The 17292-nt window shown below is 46.2% G+C and overlaps 1 protein-coding gene across 2 annotated transcripts in view; it reads left to right on the top strand.

Annotated features, from left to right (window-relative positions):
- CLIC5 (chloride intracellular channel 5) overlaps window positions 1-17292 on the top strand; it is a 170546-nt gene that overhangs the window by 112291 nt on the left and 40963 nt on the right. For both annotated transcript variants that reach the window (XM_019985646.2, XM_070778064.1), the window contains exons 2-3: window positions 6165-6274; window positions 10322-10447. In XM_019985646.2, the coding sequence (XP_019841205.2) occupies window positions 6165-6274; window positions 10322-10447 (236 nt within the window). The remainder of the gene's footprint in view (window positions 1-6164; window positions 6275-10321; window positions 10448-17292) is intronic.

Below are 17292 nucleotides of genomic sequence, written 5' to 3'. Positions count from 1 at the left end.
TTTAGAAAATTGCTGAAAGTTATAAGTGCAAAGATTGAGACTTAAGGTCATGGGGTGAATCAGAGGCAGAGGTGGGTCTAGTACCATAATCCTCTGCTATAATGCCTTCAGCAACCCAAGCTTCTTTCTCAGGATGCTCTTTAGAGGGCCAACATCGAAATTTTGAGATACTCAAGTTATAAAAATGGAGCAATATCATCCTGTCCTCAACATGCATGCTTTCTAACAGGCACTCAGTTTTAGGTACCTGGGCTTGTTGCTGCTGAAGGCAACTTGAATAAAACATCAGCCAAGCTTACCATATAGCGTGAGAGACTACGTCATAGCATATAACATGACTTAGTTGGCATACAGCATATAATGTGTAATCATACAACCTATATAATTGCATCCTGCCATTACTATTATATGTACTATTACATAGCGTATAATGGTTTATGTTTTTTATTTATATATATTTATTTTTATTTGTTTGACTGCACTGGGTCTTGGTTGTGGCATGCTTCTGTCTTCTTTAGGGCATGCTGGATCTTTAGCTGTGCAATGTGGGATCTAATTCCCCGATCAGGGATTGAACCCAGGCCCCCTGCATTAGGAATGCTGAGTCTTAGCCACTGGGGTACAAAGTTTATGTGTTATTACAGCTTAGATGATGTAGAATGTATTAATAATACACTATAATATAGCAAAGTATAGTATAGCATATACATGTTCTAGTCAATACATTTACTATACCTAGGGAAGAGACAGTACTTTGGGGTCAGAGCTGGCTGGCAGTTGTGTGCACGTGAGGCCCATGGAAAAGTGAATGATGAACTGGGGGAGTTTGCCAGCCTCTGTTTGCCAGCCATTCTCCTTTGACCCCACCGTTGGCATTCATTGTCTAGTGCTGCCAAAATAAATGACCATAAACTGGGCGCCTTATAACAACAGAAATGTGTTCTCTCACAGTTCTGGAGGCTGGCAGTTTGCAATCAAGTTGGCAGCAGGGCCATGCTCTCTCTGAAATCTCTAGAGAAGACCCCGCCCTAATCTCCTCCAGCTTCTGGGGTCTGCTGACCTTGATTTGCCAGATACATCAATCCAATCTCTGCCTTCATCTCAATACGACATTTGTGTCTGTGCCCAAATGTTTAGGGCCCACTTGAATCCAACATGACCTCATCTTGACTCGATTTTATCTGTAAAATTTTGCTTCCAAATAAGGTCACACTCACAGGTTCCGCGTGGACGTGCATTTGGGAGGGGATGTTATTCAACCCAGTTCACCATGTCTCTGACCACCCCAGCCCCCATTGCTCAGAGCCTCTTTGGACCACAGTCCATCTGGATTTTTCCTCATACTTTCCAGGGCCTGGGGTCCGCCTGAGTCCCCCGAAGTTCTTGGTTGATGTTTCAAGTGGCTGCCACAAGCATACCACATTTAACCCATGAGTTTATCAAATGGTTTATATTGGGGCACAGGACTGGTTAGTTGGGAAGGAAGAAAAGAGGAAAATGAACAAGTCAATACCAAAAAAATAATAACCCAATTAAAATACGGGCTAAGGACTTGAATAGATGTTTCTCCAAAGAAGACATACAAACATCCAACAAAAAAGAATTCTTAATATCAGTAATTACGAGAGGAATGCAAATCAAAACCACAATGAGATCTCACCTCAGGATAGCTATTCTAGAAAAAACAAATGACAAGTCTTGGCCAGGATGAAATTAGCACCCTCACACACTGTTGGTGAAAATACTAAGTGGAGCAGTGACTATGGAAAACAGTGTTGTGACTCCTCAAAAAAATAAAAAATAGAACTACCATATGACCCAGTAATCCGACTTCTGGGGAGTCAGCTAAAATAACTGAAATCAGAATCTGAACGATAGTAGCACTCCTGTGTTCATTATGACAGTGTATGTCCTAAGTTGCATCAGTTGTGTCCAACTATTTGTGGCCCTGTGGATAGTCCACCAGGCTCCTCTGTCCATGGGATTCTCCAGGCAAGAATACTGGAGTGGGTTGCCATATCCTCCTCCAGGGGATCTTCCTGACCTAAGAATCAAACCCATGTCTCTTATATCTCTTGCACTGGCAGGGGGGTTCTTTACCACTAGCACTGCCTGGGAAGCCCTGTGTTCATTATAGCACTGTTTAAATAGCCGAGATATGTAAACAGCCTAAATGCTCATTGATAGATGAATGGATTAAAAAAACTAATGTATACACACATGGAATACTGCTGCTGCTAAGTCGCTTCAGTCGTGTCCAACTCTGTGTGACCCCATAGATGGCAGCCCACCAGGCTCCCCCGCCCCTGGGATTCTCCAGGCAAGAACACTGGAGTGGGTTGCCATTTCCTTCTCTAGTGCATGAAAGTGAAAAGTGAAAGTGAAGTAGCTCAGTTGTGTCCGACTGTGTGCGACCCCATGGACTGTAGCCCACCAGGCTCCTCCATCCATGGGATTTTCCAGGCATGGAATATTATGCAGCCTTAAAAAAGAAGGGAATTCTAAAATGTGTAACAACATGGATGAATCTCAAGGACCTTACGGTGAGTGAATTAAACTTATCACAGAAAGACAAATACTGCATGATGATTATATGAAGTAACTAAAATAGTGACTGAACTGAAAAATAGCAAAAGTCATAATATCGAAAAGTGGAAAGGCGGTTGCCAGGGGCAAGGAGAGGGGAAAGCGGGGAGTTCCTAATAACAGAAATACAGTTTAATTTGAGCAAAGTGAGTAAGCGCTGGAGAGCCGCTTACAACACTGGATAGTCGACAGTACTGCCTTGCACACTGAAACATGTCTTAAGAGGGTAGATCTCATGTTAAGTGTTCCCAGCACAAGAAAAGGGAAGGGAAGGGATGGTGAAGCTGAAAGAGACATGCAGAGACAGTAAGACAGACCCCTTGTGTCTTGTTTCTCTTGGTCTTTTGGCAATTTTTTTTACTACATCTAGAATCCTAAGACAGTAGTGGACACGGGGGGAACGGTGACCGCCACCAGCCTCTACAGCCCGCAGAGCTGTGGCATATGGACTGCAGTCTGGGATGTATCCAGACGTCCCCAGCGCCCTCACCTCCTGTTCCATGACTTTGGGTGACCGTGCTACCTGTCTGGGCTGGGTCCTCAGGATGGAGTCTGCGCATGGCAGTTAAGAGCTCTGGGTCTGGAACCAGATTGCCTGAGTCCATCCCAGGGGCTCTCAGGCCAGTGATGTCCCCTCTCTGTAATTTCCCCTCAGCTCCCACGTCTGTAAAAGGGTGACACCATCTCACTACACAGGTTTCACATGAGCAATAAATGCATTAATAATGTTATGTAAAGAAAGAGTTGCTTGGCAGTCTAGTGGTTAAGACTCTGCTTCCAATCCAGAGGCTTCAGATTCAATCCCTGGTTGGGGAACTAATCCCACATGCCAGGTGATGTGACCAAAAATACATAAATAAAAATAAAAGATTTGAATTGAACAGACAGCTTCTTATTCATGATAATGCAATTAAATAAAAAGCAATATATGGAAAGCACTTAGAACAATGCCTCACAATATAGATATTCATTGGTATTATTAACATTATTATATGAATTTTGGGTCCAGCTAATAAGAATGCCAATATTTCTGTAGTTCCTACTTCGAGTCTCTTATGAGTATCCCCACTCCCACCCCCACCACCAGAGGTAAAAACAGATAAGAGTGTGTGGCTTTTGTTTTTGAATTCTCGGCTTGTCACTTACATCATAACCGACCCTGGGGAAAAATTCCTTTGTCAGGATGTATTAAGGGACCAAGAACCTGTCAAAAGGGTGCTTCTTGAGAAAGATACTTTTAGGAACTGATGTCATCAACTCAAGTTTTGCACCAGTCATTATTAAATCCATGGTTGCCTGTCTGAGTGTGGCTTTATCGGTAACGTTAGCCCTGTGGTCAGGGTGGCGCCTGCCCTATGCCCTCCACCTTTCTGATTTTCTATAACCAAGCCCGTGGTGTCTGAAACACTCAGAGTGGATCTGTTTCCAGTACCAAGGAAAGTGAGACCTGAATAAGGATGGAGTTCCAGGTAGAGTTAAGAGAAAGGTGAAATAACTGTAATTTCATAGCAATTACCAACAAGCAACACCAGCAAAGGCACCAGTTTTCCATTATAAACCTGAACCTCTGCTGGGAGTGATGGGCCAGCTAGAAATAAGCACACACTGAGGCTCTCCTGTAGGAAAGAAGGCATCCGCACCAGTCTCCACCCCAACCCCACAGCAAACAAAGCTGCAGGGGAAAAATAACGTGCTGAGCTTGGAGGGAAGTTTTTTCTCCTTCTCTTTCAAAAAAAGAAAGAAAGAAAAGAACTCTTGGTAAGCCCCCATTCCAGGATGTTGGTTGGATTGTTGTCAGCTTTTCAAGCCAGGCTATGGGCCTTCCTCCAGGGATCCTCCTTGTGAGTGGAGCCTGGTCCTGATGAGGCCACAGTTGCCAGGGTCGCCAGGGACAAACTAGAGTGAGTGGGTGGGACTTCCCTGGCGGTCAAGAAGTTAAGACTGAGCTTCCACTGCAGGAGGCACAGGTTCGATCCCTGGTCAGGGAACTAAGATCCCACATGCCTTGAGGCCAATACAAAGAAAGACATCTGCCCCCCTCCCCCAAAAAACACCCTAAAACAACAACAACAAAAACTAGAGCGAATGGGTGATTTTCTCCCTCCAAGTACCATTTTGGGGCCAGTAAACCAGGCTCCTTTGTCCATGGACATCTCCAGGCAAGAATACTGGAGTGGGTTGCCATTTCCTTCTCCAGGGGATCATCTCAACCCAGGGATTGAACCCACGTCTTCTGCATTGCAGGTGGATTTTTTTACCATCTGAGCCACCAGGGAAGCCCCAAACAGAGTGAGCAGGTGATTTCTCCCTCCAGGTACCATTTTGGAGCCAATAAACCACTCAGTGGAAATAAATCACACAGAAATCAGTTCTCCAACCTTTTTCTTCCCGTGTTTGCTGAAAATACACTCTATAAAATTCACGTCTCTGCAGCCCACTCAGAGGTAAAAGAGGACTTGCCTTTCAGAGAAAAAAAATTCTGTTTTGAGGAGGGTAGTGAGAAGGGGAAAGCTGGGGAGCAGGAGTGTGCAGGTCCTCAATAATGCTGTCTGCCGTGATTATCTGTGTGTATCTGTCTCATCCCCTGGTCCACACCAAGGAGGGTCCTAAGCGCCTGAGTAAATGCTGTTTTGAAAAACCTGTGTACAGTGCTTTGCACATGATCAATATGTATTCACTGTTCAAAAGAATAATTTAACAAATGAATAGGTTATTGACACAAGGTCAAGTCGTAGAACTAAGTGGGACATTGATTAAAGTCTTGAGCCTGCAGATTAGGTAGAAAGAGGTCAAAATCTGAGGATCCGTACTCATGACATCCTCACGAAGCGAGGACTAAAGGGTAGAGGATAAACGATAGAGGAACATACTTGGGTGAGGTTATTAATATAACTGAAGGAAAGCATTTCAGATGGTTAGAACTGTCCTCAGAATGGACTGGTTTGAGAGATATAAATTGCTGGTGAGTGGAGCTCTTCAAGCATAGACGAGATGATTACTCAGGAGTATAGAAGTTGGTCCAACATTCTTGGTGTCAGATTATATGATGTTAAGGGGTTTCCTGGTGGCTCAGATGGTAAAGAATCTGCCTGCAAAGTGGGATACCCGGGTTCGATCCCTGGATCGAGAAGATCCTCCAGAGAAAGGAATGGCGACCCACTCCAGTATTCTTGCCTGCAGAATCCCATGGACAGAGCAGCCTGGCAGGCTACAGTCCGTGGGGTCTCAAAGAGTCAGACATGACTGAGCAACCAACGCTTGTACAACACTTTTCCTGTGATGTTAAAGGTCTCTTTTTACTCTAAGATGCTAGGGTTCAATGGTTTCAGAAAGTTATGGGTCTGCATAATCACCATGCTGGAAACTCACATTCAGTTCCACAGTTTATTGAGCCCTTACTCTGTGCCAGGCGTCACCGTACATTAGGAAGACAATGACAAATATTAAAAGGCAGCTTTAAAGGAAGGCTGGAGCATGGACTTAGGTCTCCTCAAACTGGCATCTAGCTGTTAGACTCCTATATGCCTTCTTGCTAATGTGCACAAGCCGACTCAGGACTCTCGTGCTCTTCTTTTTAGGCTGGAATCGATGGTGAAAGCATTGGCAACTGTCCCTTCTCTCAGCGTCTCTTTATGATCCTCTGGCTGAAAGGAGTTGTGTTCAATGTCACCACGGTGGATCTGAAAAGGTAAAGGATGGTGCATTCGTGAGCAGTAGATTTCGCTGCAGGAACAGGGGATCATCCATGAAGGAGGGCGAAAACCTTCTCTCGGCTCCTAGCTGCCTCCTGCTCACACCTCTTTGGCCAGACCCCTAGTTAAAAGGGAGGCTGAGAAAACAAGCATCACCCCTGGGACAGAGCAAGTCCCAGTTTGCAAGGAAGAAGGAGGGACTGGGCACTGAGTATCATGACTGAGTGTCTGGCACAGAGATGGGCATGGACATCTGAAAATCCAGGGTGAGCCATTCCCATCATACTATTGCCCTCATCCTGGGGGACCCCAGCCAGACTCCAGGTGTGGGAGGTTGAGTTTCCAAGGAGCTGAAATCCAGACCGTTTCTCCCACTATGTTCCCATCTTTAGAAGTCCTTAGTGTGAAAGCTCTGGATTAGAGACTGGGATGGAGTGTTACTAGTGTTCTGCTTCTAAAGTGCAGTTTTAATGACTGTTTGAAATTCCGGCATCGTTCACCATCACGAGCCACATGCTTTCCTTCTTGCTTCTCTCCTCTCTCCTCTGCTTCCCCTTTAAATGGGGACTGGCTCAGATGCATTCTCCCGGTGTGCATCTTCCTCCTCGGTGAGCTTAGCACACTCCCTGCCACCTTCATGTCAGTTATTCTGTACCTAGGCCCCTGCTCTCCTCTTGCTGTTTCCACTTGCATTTTCTGTTATCACTTTAAAGTATCTGTTTTGAAACTTGTACCTTCATTTTCCCTTTGAGTTGAGTCCCCTCCCCCCGAAAAAAAACCCTGAATTCCTTTGTTCTTTCATTTTTACAGGCACTGAACCATTTCCAGCTTCCTCCTTTTGCTGCCCTCATTGTCCATCAGTAGCCAAGCATCCTCTCTCCATGCTGTTTCTTACTTCCGAACTCTCTCGTCTGTTCTCAAAGCCCACACTTGGTCCAAGTCCCACCACTGGTAGTTAAGACAGACAGTCTCTTTGTTCTTCAAGCTGGTCTTCATCCATCCAGATTCTCTCTGTCTGTCTCTCCTCATCTTTTATATTATCATAAGGATAGTCTTCCTAAAACAATCCTTTAGGATATTTTCCCTAAAATAATCCTTTAACCATGTGGAGAGATGGTACCCAATTCCCAGGACCAAGCCCATCTCCTGGGAAGCCTCCCCCTCCCACCCACCACTTTCAGGCACATCTATCCCTCAGCCTCCCCCAGACTCACCCAGCCTCTATGGTCCCTGCTGCCCGGCTCCATCAGTTTGCATCTCACCAGGTTATGATATCTACAGTCCCGATACAATTAGCCTTGCTTTCCCATTTTTTCATTCTTTATGTGATTTTTTTTTCTTCCTTCTATTCAAGGAAACCTAGACACATTTAAATGGCTTGTTTAAGGTGCCCATCTAGAGTTGGAGGGGCTGTCACCAAAAACCCCATCTCCTCGGTTCAGATACCATGCTACCATGCTCTTCAGGACTCATCAGTTATGAAGTTTGTTTTGTCATTCACGTGAGACCTTGAATCCCTCAAGGGCAGGTTGAGATCATGTTTAAGTTTCTTTGTATCCATCACAGCAGCTAATTCATTCATTCAGGGGCCCAACTAACCTCTGTCAAATGAATGAACACACACATGCAATGCAGACAGTGTCTGTGAGAGCTGACTTTCATCCAGTTGGGAAGATTGGCTTCCTTTAGTGGAGAAGAGGAGGTCTTTGGAGTATCATTTGTTGAACATGGACTGGTGTTTGGCTGTGGATCAGCCACCCCAGCATTCCTCAGATCCTTACAAGGCTCTTTCCTTTCTGTTATCACATCTGATCCTGCCAATGCCCTTCAAGTAGGCCAGTCAAGTATCAGGACTCTAGTTTTATAGATAAGGAGACTTTCTTACTGAAAAAAAAAAAAAATATATATATATATATATATGAATTAAGGAACTTTTAAAATGCTTGATACAGTGAAGCTTAGCAATTCCCAGCAAAACTAATTCCGATCCTGGCTCCACCATGAATTGAGTGTCCTTGAACCAGCAGGCTCTTTCCGGAGCCGCTTCCTTATGGGTACGATGGGCATAGCAGTGGTGCCTTGTTTCTGTTGTGAGGATCTGGGGAGGCAGGCCGTGGACCACTTGCATTCACTCACTGTTGTGCTGGCTGGTAGCAAGAACACCACCCGTGTAGGCTCTTCTTAGCATCATCTTGACCTCCAGTCAGGGAAGGAGGACTGATGTATATTAAATGATCCGTAAGTTAGACTTGGCAATAGGTAATTAAGTCCTAACTATATAATTTCATAACTGCTGAAGAGAGTCAACAAAGAGATGGGGCCTGCCCTGACCAGCGTCCCTGGGCAACATGAGCTGGGCTCCAGCAGCCGTAGGCAGTACCTCAGAAGGATGCCAGACTCCAGAGGCCATTGTTCTGCTGAGTCTTAGAAAAAAAAAAATCATCCTTAATAATTTCACCAGGGCTTCCCTGGTGGCTCAGATGGTAAAGAATCTGCCTGCAATGCAGGAGACCCAGGTTCGATCCCTGGGTTGGAAAGGTCCCCTGAAGGAGGAAATGGCAACCCACTCCAGTATTCATGCCTACAGAATCCCCATGGACCGAGGAGCCTGGCGGGCTACAGTCCATGAAGTCGCAAAGAGTCAGACATAACTGAGCAACTAACACTCTCATAATTTCCAGATCTTTAAGCCACAGAGAAGTCATTGCTGAAATATAAAACCAGTATGTATTTTTCCCACCCTGCTGGGAACCCAAGCATCATTGCCTTGTGTGTGTGTGTGTGTGTGTGTGTGTGTGTGTGTGTGTATGCAGGCTCAGTCATGTCTGACTCTTTGTGATCCCCCTAGACTGTAGCCCTCCAGGCTCCTCTATCCATGAGATTTCCCAGGCAAGAGTTCTGGAGTGGGTTGCCATTTCCTACTCCAGGGGATCTTCCCAACTCAGGGATTGAACCAACATCTCTTGAGTATCCTACATTGGCAGGTGGATTCTTTACCACTGAGCCACCTGGGAAGCCCATCACTGCCTTAGGTGAGCTCATATGAGCCACAAGGGAAGCCCTTAAAACACAGGAAGAGAAGGTAAAGAATGGCCTTCCATTGTCTGAAAGGAGGAACACATATAAAGTAAACACAGGGACTAAGGAAATTAAATTTTACAAGTGCTTTCAGTGTCAATTGTCTGAGGAGTTCCGAGTGCCCCAGAAGGCAGCTGGAGAGTGTGTGAGTTTGGGCACGGACGCGGGAGGGACCCCTTAATTGAAATTCCTGTCTTCCTCTCCCAGGCTGATTACGCCAGGAATGTGTTTCATTGCAGACTCCTCTTCCCCCTTGTTTACTCTCTTGGTTCCTCTCTCTACTGTTTCCACCCACGCCTGCCTCCCACAAGGAGTATGCATTCTCAGAGAGAGGGTTTGGGGTGACTCTGATGTCCCAGCCCTGCCCCGGAAGCTTCCGCCATGATGTCTCCTCCTCCCTCTGTGCTCTGCGCAGTCTCCTCCCTCCGCAGGTCCTCCATCCGTCTGCTGGCCCTTCTTCCCCCTCTTTGCTCCATCCCGCTCCCGCCTTCTGACTTGAATAAGGACCCATGTCAAACATGTCACTTCCTTCCTCCTGTGCATACCTTGAAGAATACAGGAGATCATTCTTAGTGGAAAAGCATGCCTGAATTCGTGAATATTCAAAGTTCAGGATTCTGCCTAATACATTTTTGTTAAGGGAATAAGTGAAGGACCTTTTGAAAGCAAACCCCAACTTCTGCCCTGGGTATTGGACTCTTGGCTCTAGCTTAGATAGTCACCTGTGATCAGGCTCTGCTTTTTTCACAGGCCATCTTGTCTTGCTCCTATTACTGAATTCCACTGGCCAGATTTCCTATATCACACCACATTCATCCAGAACTTCCACCCTTCTGTGCCCTACGTCCCATTCCAAGTCTGTTTTTGCTAACGGGCATATAATGAACGATCCACCCCAGGTCTCCGTGTCCATGAAGCGCCCTGGTGTAAGCTACCTCCTGAACCTTGCTCTCTCCTCTCCACAGAAAGCCAGCTGACCTGCACAACCTTGCCCCTGGCACTCATCCACCCTTCCTGACCTTCAACGGGGATGTGAAGACAGACGTCAATAAGATCGAGGAGTTCCTGGAGGAGACTTTGACCCCTGAAAAGTAATGCGCTGCTTCTTTCTGGAGCTAATGACAGGGAGGGTACTTCTCTAGACCCTGGGAGTAGATTTCCAAAAACACTCAGAGCTCAGGACCCTCTTTGCAAAGAGAGAGTCTTGTATGGCCCTCCTCACCCCCAAAGGGCTGCCTGTCTCCAGCCTGCTCCACAAAGCCCAGCCCCCAAGAGCTGATGCCCCCTAAACACGTCCTCTCTCCCGGCCCCTCTGCCTGAGTGGGGGCAGAGGCTCCTTCATGGCAGAACAAGAGCTGAAGGAAGTGAAAAGTCAGCCAGGAGACAGGTAATCCCATGACTTAAAACCACACCGACGTATGAATAAGATCCATAAATCTGACCCCGTCTGGTCAGAACCCATAATTAAATATGAAAAAAAAAAAATGAACTGAAAGCAGTTTGACTTCTGGAAATGAGGTCAGGAAGGAGAAAGACCAGAGTGTTGTGGGTTCTTGTTCTGTAGATAAGTTGCTCCTAACAGGAAAGAGGAGAGAAGAGCCCTGAAATCCTAAAAGCTGCTGGAAACAAGATGTGTGTGCATTGTACCTAGACTGAAATCAGAGATTCAAACAATCAGCTTTAGAAAAACTAGAGCAATAATATTATTAATACATACAGAGGAAGACGTGCAGAAACTTAATCCTGCAGGCTTGTCCCTGAAAAGCTTTAAGCGAAGTTGTTGTGGAGTCCGTTTTCAGGTTCTTTTGGGATGGGGGAATATAGGGAGAGCAGAGGATGGAAGCTCGTAGAAATCAACTAGGAGGAGCCAGTTGGTGACATTCCAGGTAAGACAGAGTAGAGAGCTGGGCTCAGGCAGTGACAGTGAGATGGGAGCAGAGGGGCAGGAAGGATTTTAGAACATACTTAGTAGGTGAAATTCTGGCCTGGAGAACTCCATGGACTGTACAGTCCATGGGGTCACACAGAGTTGGACATGATTGAGCGACTTTCGTTTTAGTAGGTGAAATAAGTGGACTGACAAGAAAGATGACCATCTTGCATTGATTTTAAAATGTTACTTTTTACAGATATAGCCCTCACTTGAAACTGAAACATTCTCTCAGTCGTGTCCCACTCTTTGTGACCCCATGGACTGTAGCCCGCCAGGCTCCTCGGTCCATGGGATTCTCCAGGCAAGAACACTGGAGTGGGTAGCCATGCCCTCCTCCAGGGGATTTTCCAGACCCAGGGAGCGGACCTGGGTCTCCTGCACTGTGGTCAGATTCTTTACCATCTGAGCCACCAGGGAAGCCTGTATCATACTATTCCAGGTGGGACTAGAACCAGCAACCCCTGGCTCAGAAGGCCAGTGCCTTATCCATGAGGCCACTGGGGCTGCTATAGCCCTCACTTGCTGTGCCCTAGAAGGTAGGGCTGTCAGTATCCTAATTTTACAGCTGGAGAAGCTGAGGCTTGGAGAGGTTAAGTTACATGCCCAAGGTCACGCATCTATGAAATCACAGTTTAGTTTTAACTCCTCATTGTGATCTCATTAAGCCTCGACCATTTGCACATCCTTCCTAAAAGTGTTTTCTTTGTCATCCACATTGAGGGTCTGCACTAGTGGCTCAGATGGTAAAGAATCTGCCGGCAATGCAGGAGACCTGGGTTCAGTCCCTGGGTCAGGAAGATCCCCTGGAGAAGGAAATGGCAACCTACTCAGTATTCTTGCCTGGAGAATCCCATGGACAGAGGAGCCTGGCGGGCTATAGTCCATGATATCACAAAAAGTTGGACATGACTGAGTGGCTTAACACTTTCAACCATTGTGATCTAATTAAGCCTCAACCATTTGTACATTCATCCTGAAAGTGTATTCTTGGTTATCCCTGTTAGGACAGTTTATTTCCATACTGAGCATGGAAAGCTGCCTCAAATCCAAATGTCTTGAAAAAGAAATGGATTGATGAAATCAGCCCGTCAGCCCCACCTGGAACACTCAGCTTAGCCACACACGTCTCTGAATGGGACACCAGCCAGCCGCTGTGCTGAAAGGACCCGCAGAGGGCTCAGGCTCCATCTTCCATCCCTTGGGACTTAACCTCATGGCTGGCGCTGGTTTGAAATGCAACAACAGAAAATAAATGCTGTTTTCGATAACTACATAGAGTTTTGACTTTGCCCGGGAGACCCAGAGGGGAATGTCCACCATGAAGTTAGCATTTTCCCTTCTAGAAGTAACACCTGCTCGTAGGAGTGCCTGCTTCTGTCAAGGCCAGTAGAGAATGGGGAATTAGAATAGTTCGGAGGATGGATAGCCAGCCCAGTGGAAGGAAGTGTGCGCGGCTGGGCTGAGTCTGGAGGGCGAGGTCCACTCCTGGCTCTGCCAGTCATGCCCTGTGACCCCTCTCTCTCAGTGTCCATTCTCTCCCCTGGGAAAGGATGACCCTCACGCCCATCTTATCCAGGCTCCCTCACCCCCATCCAGCAATGCCTTTGGGGGACTCTCCAGTCTACATCCCCAACAGGACCAAGGGGGCCCAAGAGACCCGCCGAGAATCATATGCCCGTGTGTACAGGCAGATTCTTCCAGAGGAGGGCCATCATCAGATTCATCACCATATCATCAGCTACTGGAAATTTTCCATGGTCCAAATCAGGCTAAGCAGGGCAGGACATAGACGCTGCCTCCTCCCCTCCCTCTCCACCTGTCCTGAGCTCTGCTTCCTCTGGTCCAGGTGCCCCTGGACTGCAGTGTGTGGAGGAGCTTTTTACTAAGTCCATTCCTGACATATCAGAGACCCTATAATCCACCAAGCCCAGGCAGCAGAACCTCAAAACTGTTAAAATGCACAACTCCAGAAGGCTACCAAGGTGGGGTCCTAGGGATGAGACCATCAACCATTGCGGAGCCCTCCGGAGTGTCCCTTAGGTGCCTTTGAGTGGGTCAGACTGGGGCAGGTGCCTTAATTACCTCCCAGAAATGTCAGCAAGCCAGTTGTTCAGCCTCACAAGGAGAGAGCCTCACAAGGCTGTTGGGCCTGCAGCAAGTCACCCGCCTCGGCTGCCTTCCCACCGCCTCTAACTGGGAGGTCGACTGGGCGGCCCGTGTCCCAAGGCCCCAGAGGAGGGAAGGCTGGCCTTCTGGTTCTCTAGGGGGCAGCAAACACCCCTTTTCTGTTCCGCAAACGCCGGTCGGCATGTGTTTCTCATCACACCACTGTTTGTTAAAGCTGCCAGAGAGCCAAGAACTTGTGGGAGCCTTTTTCCCCTTAGTTTTATGTTTTAAAGGAAAAAAAAAAACACATACAAACACTCCAACAATCTTTTTAAAAGATTACATTTGGCCCTACAAAGCATTTGGTGTCAAAATGAGGAATCCAGGAGGTCTCAAGTAGTTTCTAAATGAGACTCGCTTCCATCCCCCTGGTTAGACTGGCCCAGTTAATGCTCCACAGGGAAGCCCCGGGATTATAGTTGATGTGCTGGCCTTTGCCATTCATCCTGGTGGAATGGCCCAAGTTAACGGGATCCTTAAGGGAGAGTCAGGACGCCAGACTCCGGCCACCCTTCTACCCAGAGCTTGTTGTATGACCCTGGGCAAGCCTCGCCCCCTCTCAGACCTTCCCCATTCCTTTATCTCTGAAGATGCCTTTCAGCAGAAGTTCTGTGATTTCGTGAGTTTTTCAAAGCACTTTCCCGGACCTAGTTGTTGTTTGAAATAAACAGAGATAAAAATTCAGGAGCGTGAACTAGTGGGCTAGTTACATGTCTTGTCATTTAGTCAGTCAGCTGTCACGCAAGTTTTAACAGGGCTCAGAGCCAAAGTGGAACACACTTGGAGTTCATTCTTTTAAGACATGTCTACGGATATTTCACAGTAGTAATAATCACGAAGGTTCTTGTTGGTTCTCTGGGATGTGGAGCAGCAGCCTCAGTACCAAGGGTGGGATGGCATAGTGGTTGAAAGTACAGTTCGTTCCCTACATACGAATGAGTTGCTTTCTGAGAGTGCTGTGCACAAGTCCAGTTTGTTCTTAAGTCGGACAAAGTTAGCCTAGGAATGAAACTGACACAACTGGCAATATAGTACTGTACTGTAGAAGGTCTGTAATGCTTTATACACAAAGAATGCATAAAAAACAAATACAAAATAGTAAAACATCTTTATTCTTACAATACAGGACCTTGAAAAGTGCAGTAGTACGATACAACAGCTGGCCCTTGCTAGCAGGACCAGCTACACCACTGCTGGTGTAGCTTTTATGCTTACTTCCAGACATTCTGGGCTTTAAATACAGATACTCTCCTCTGTACACTGCTGTAGAGTAAAGTGCACAAAAGCACAGCCACTTATAGAGGGTGCATGCACATGACCATTTGTGCCAGACACATGAACTGATTTCAGTTCAGTTCAGTCACTCAGTTGTGTCCGACTCTTTGTGACCCCATGGACTGCAGCACGCCAGGCCTCCCTGTCCATCATCAACTCTTGGAGTTCACTCAAACTCATGTCCATTGAGTCGGTGATGCCATCCAGCCATCTCATCCTCTGTTGTCCCCTTCTCCTCCTGCCTTCAATCTTTCCCAGCATCAGGGTCCTTTCAAATGAGTCAGCGCTTTGCATCAGGTGGCCAAAGTATTGGATTTTCAGCTTCAACATCAGTCTTTCCAATGAACACTCAGGATTGATCTCCTTTAAGGATGGACTGGTTGGATCTCTCTTGCAGTCCAAAGGACTCTCAATTTTCCAACACCACAGTTCAAAAGCATCAGTTCTTTGGTGCTCAGCTTTCTTTATAGTCCAACTCTCACATCCATACATGACCACTGGAAAAACCATAGCCTTGACTAGATGGACCTTTGTTGGCAAAGTAATGTCTTTGCTTTTCAATATGCTGGCTAAGTTGGCCATAACTTTCCTTCCAAGGAGTAAGCGTCTTTTAATTTCATGGCTGTGAACTAACTTACATGATTGGATATGTGAACACAGTTTTGCATCTTTGAAAGTTTGCAACTGGCAGGTTCGTATGTAGGGGGCTTACTGTATGGACTTTGAAGTTAGGGAGAGAGGGGACATCCTTCCACTTTTCAGCTCATTAGGAAATGCGAGGTCAACACTCAGGCTGCCAGGAGAGGCCCTGGAATCAGCAGAGGTCACCCCATGAGGATGAGATGACTGTCTCCTCTTTTTCTCCAGTGTATCCCCAATGCCAGGGACAGGGCCTACCCCCTGGCCTGACTGCATGTTGGTTTAGTTACATGCTGTTCTTTTGTTCGGGGGCGTGGTGGCCTATGGTGAGTCAGTGAGACGTCCGTCGGAACTCTTAGCCAATCAGAGCATTTCCATCTGCAATCATATCTTTTCTTTTGCCACTATTTATAAAAAAAAATTGTTTTGATGAGTGGCCAACTGTTTCGCTTCCCAGAATGAAGCTTAAGTGTGTATCTAAAATGCATGCATTGGAAATAAGAGATCTTAGAAACAGAGTGGAGAGAAATTTCCATGAGTGAGGTTGCCCAACCTTTCTGGAAAAAATACTGAAGTGTGCTGCCATTTCCTTCTCCATGGAATTCTTCCTGACCCAGGGATTGAACCTGAGTCTCCTGCATTGGCAGGTGGATTCTGTACCAGCTGAGGCACCAGGGGAGCCAAAAGCAGCCATTGACAACATATACATAAATGGGTGTGGCTGTGTTTTATTTGTGAATGCTGAAATTTGAATTTCTTATTATTTTCACACATCACAAAATAATATCCTTCTTTTGATTTTTCAAAAGGATGTAAACTATTTTTAGCTCCTGGGAGCCACATAAACAAATGTTGGGCTGGATTTGGCCCACCGGCCATAAATGGCTCACCCCTGAGTTAAAGAAATTGCCCATCTCTTTGACTGTCACCAGATCACATCACAATCTTATTTCAAAGATGTTTCTATAGATAAAGCACTATTTGTTAGCCTTTTAGAGAAACAAAAGGTACCCTGGAACCCACTCATCTGCATATTTAAGATACAGTGTAAATATTGAGCTAAAATAAAAGCACTTAACATCCTGAACAGTAGTTGCCCCAAGTCTAGTTACCAAAATCTGTGAGGTTAATATTTGAAGACACATTTCCTACCAGGACAATCTTCAAGGGGGACATTATGCTATAAAGTCACATCTCAATGACTCATACTGTTTAGAACACAGGCTGGAACTAGCATAGTCTCCCTGGACACGTGGTCCTCTGTCACCCAACCTGGGTTTGGTACCGCCCACTCATGTTAAAGCTGAAACTCCAGTACTTTGGCCACCTCATGTGAAGAGTTGACTCATTGGAAAAGACTCTGATGCTGGGAGGGATTGGGGGCAGGAGGAGAAGGGGACGACAGAGGATGAGATGGCTGGATGGCATCTTTGACTCGATGGACGTGAGTCTGAGGGAACTCCGGGAGTTGGTGATGGACAGGGAGGCCTGGCGTGCTGCGATTCATGGGGTCGCAGAGTCGGACACGACTGAGCAACTGAACTGAACTGAACTCATGTTTGGCCCACACTGATCATGAAGAAATGGTTGGATAAGTGGAAGTCTGATCAAATGATGGCAGAAAAAACAACAACAGCAACAACAAACCCAAATATAAAATGCATTATCTAGTCCCTTCTGTTTTTATTATTTATCAAGCAAAAACAAGAAGTACTTTATATGTATTGATAATAATTTAAGACATTCAGTTTTAAGAACACGTCTGATTCTATGTGGGAAAGCCAAAATAGGAACGGATAATATTAAATTCGCTCATCTTGGAAGGTTACCTAGCATCTTGTAGGGACAATCGCTTTGTGTTCGCAGTCAGAGCAGATGAATTGGTAATTCCCAGTGTATTCGGGGAGATATGTGTGCAGAACC

The sequence above is a fragment of the Bos indicus genome, chromosome 23 (assembly GCF_029378745.1).
Source record: "Bos indicus isolate NIAB-ARS_2022 breed Sahiwal x Tharparkar chromosome 23, NIAB-ARS_B.indTharparkar_mat_pri_1.0, whole genome shotgun sequence".
Lineage (NCBI taxonomy): Eukaryota > Metazoa > Chordata > Mammalia > Artiodactyla > Bovidae > Bos > Bos indicus.
The sequence above is the reverse complement of the archived record's forward strand: the minus strand, read 5'-3'. Positions and strand labels throughout refer to the sequence as shown.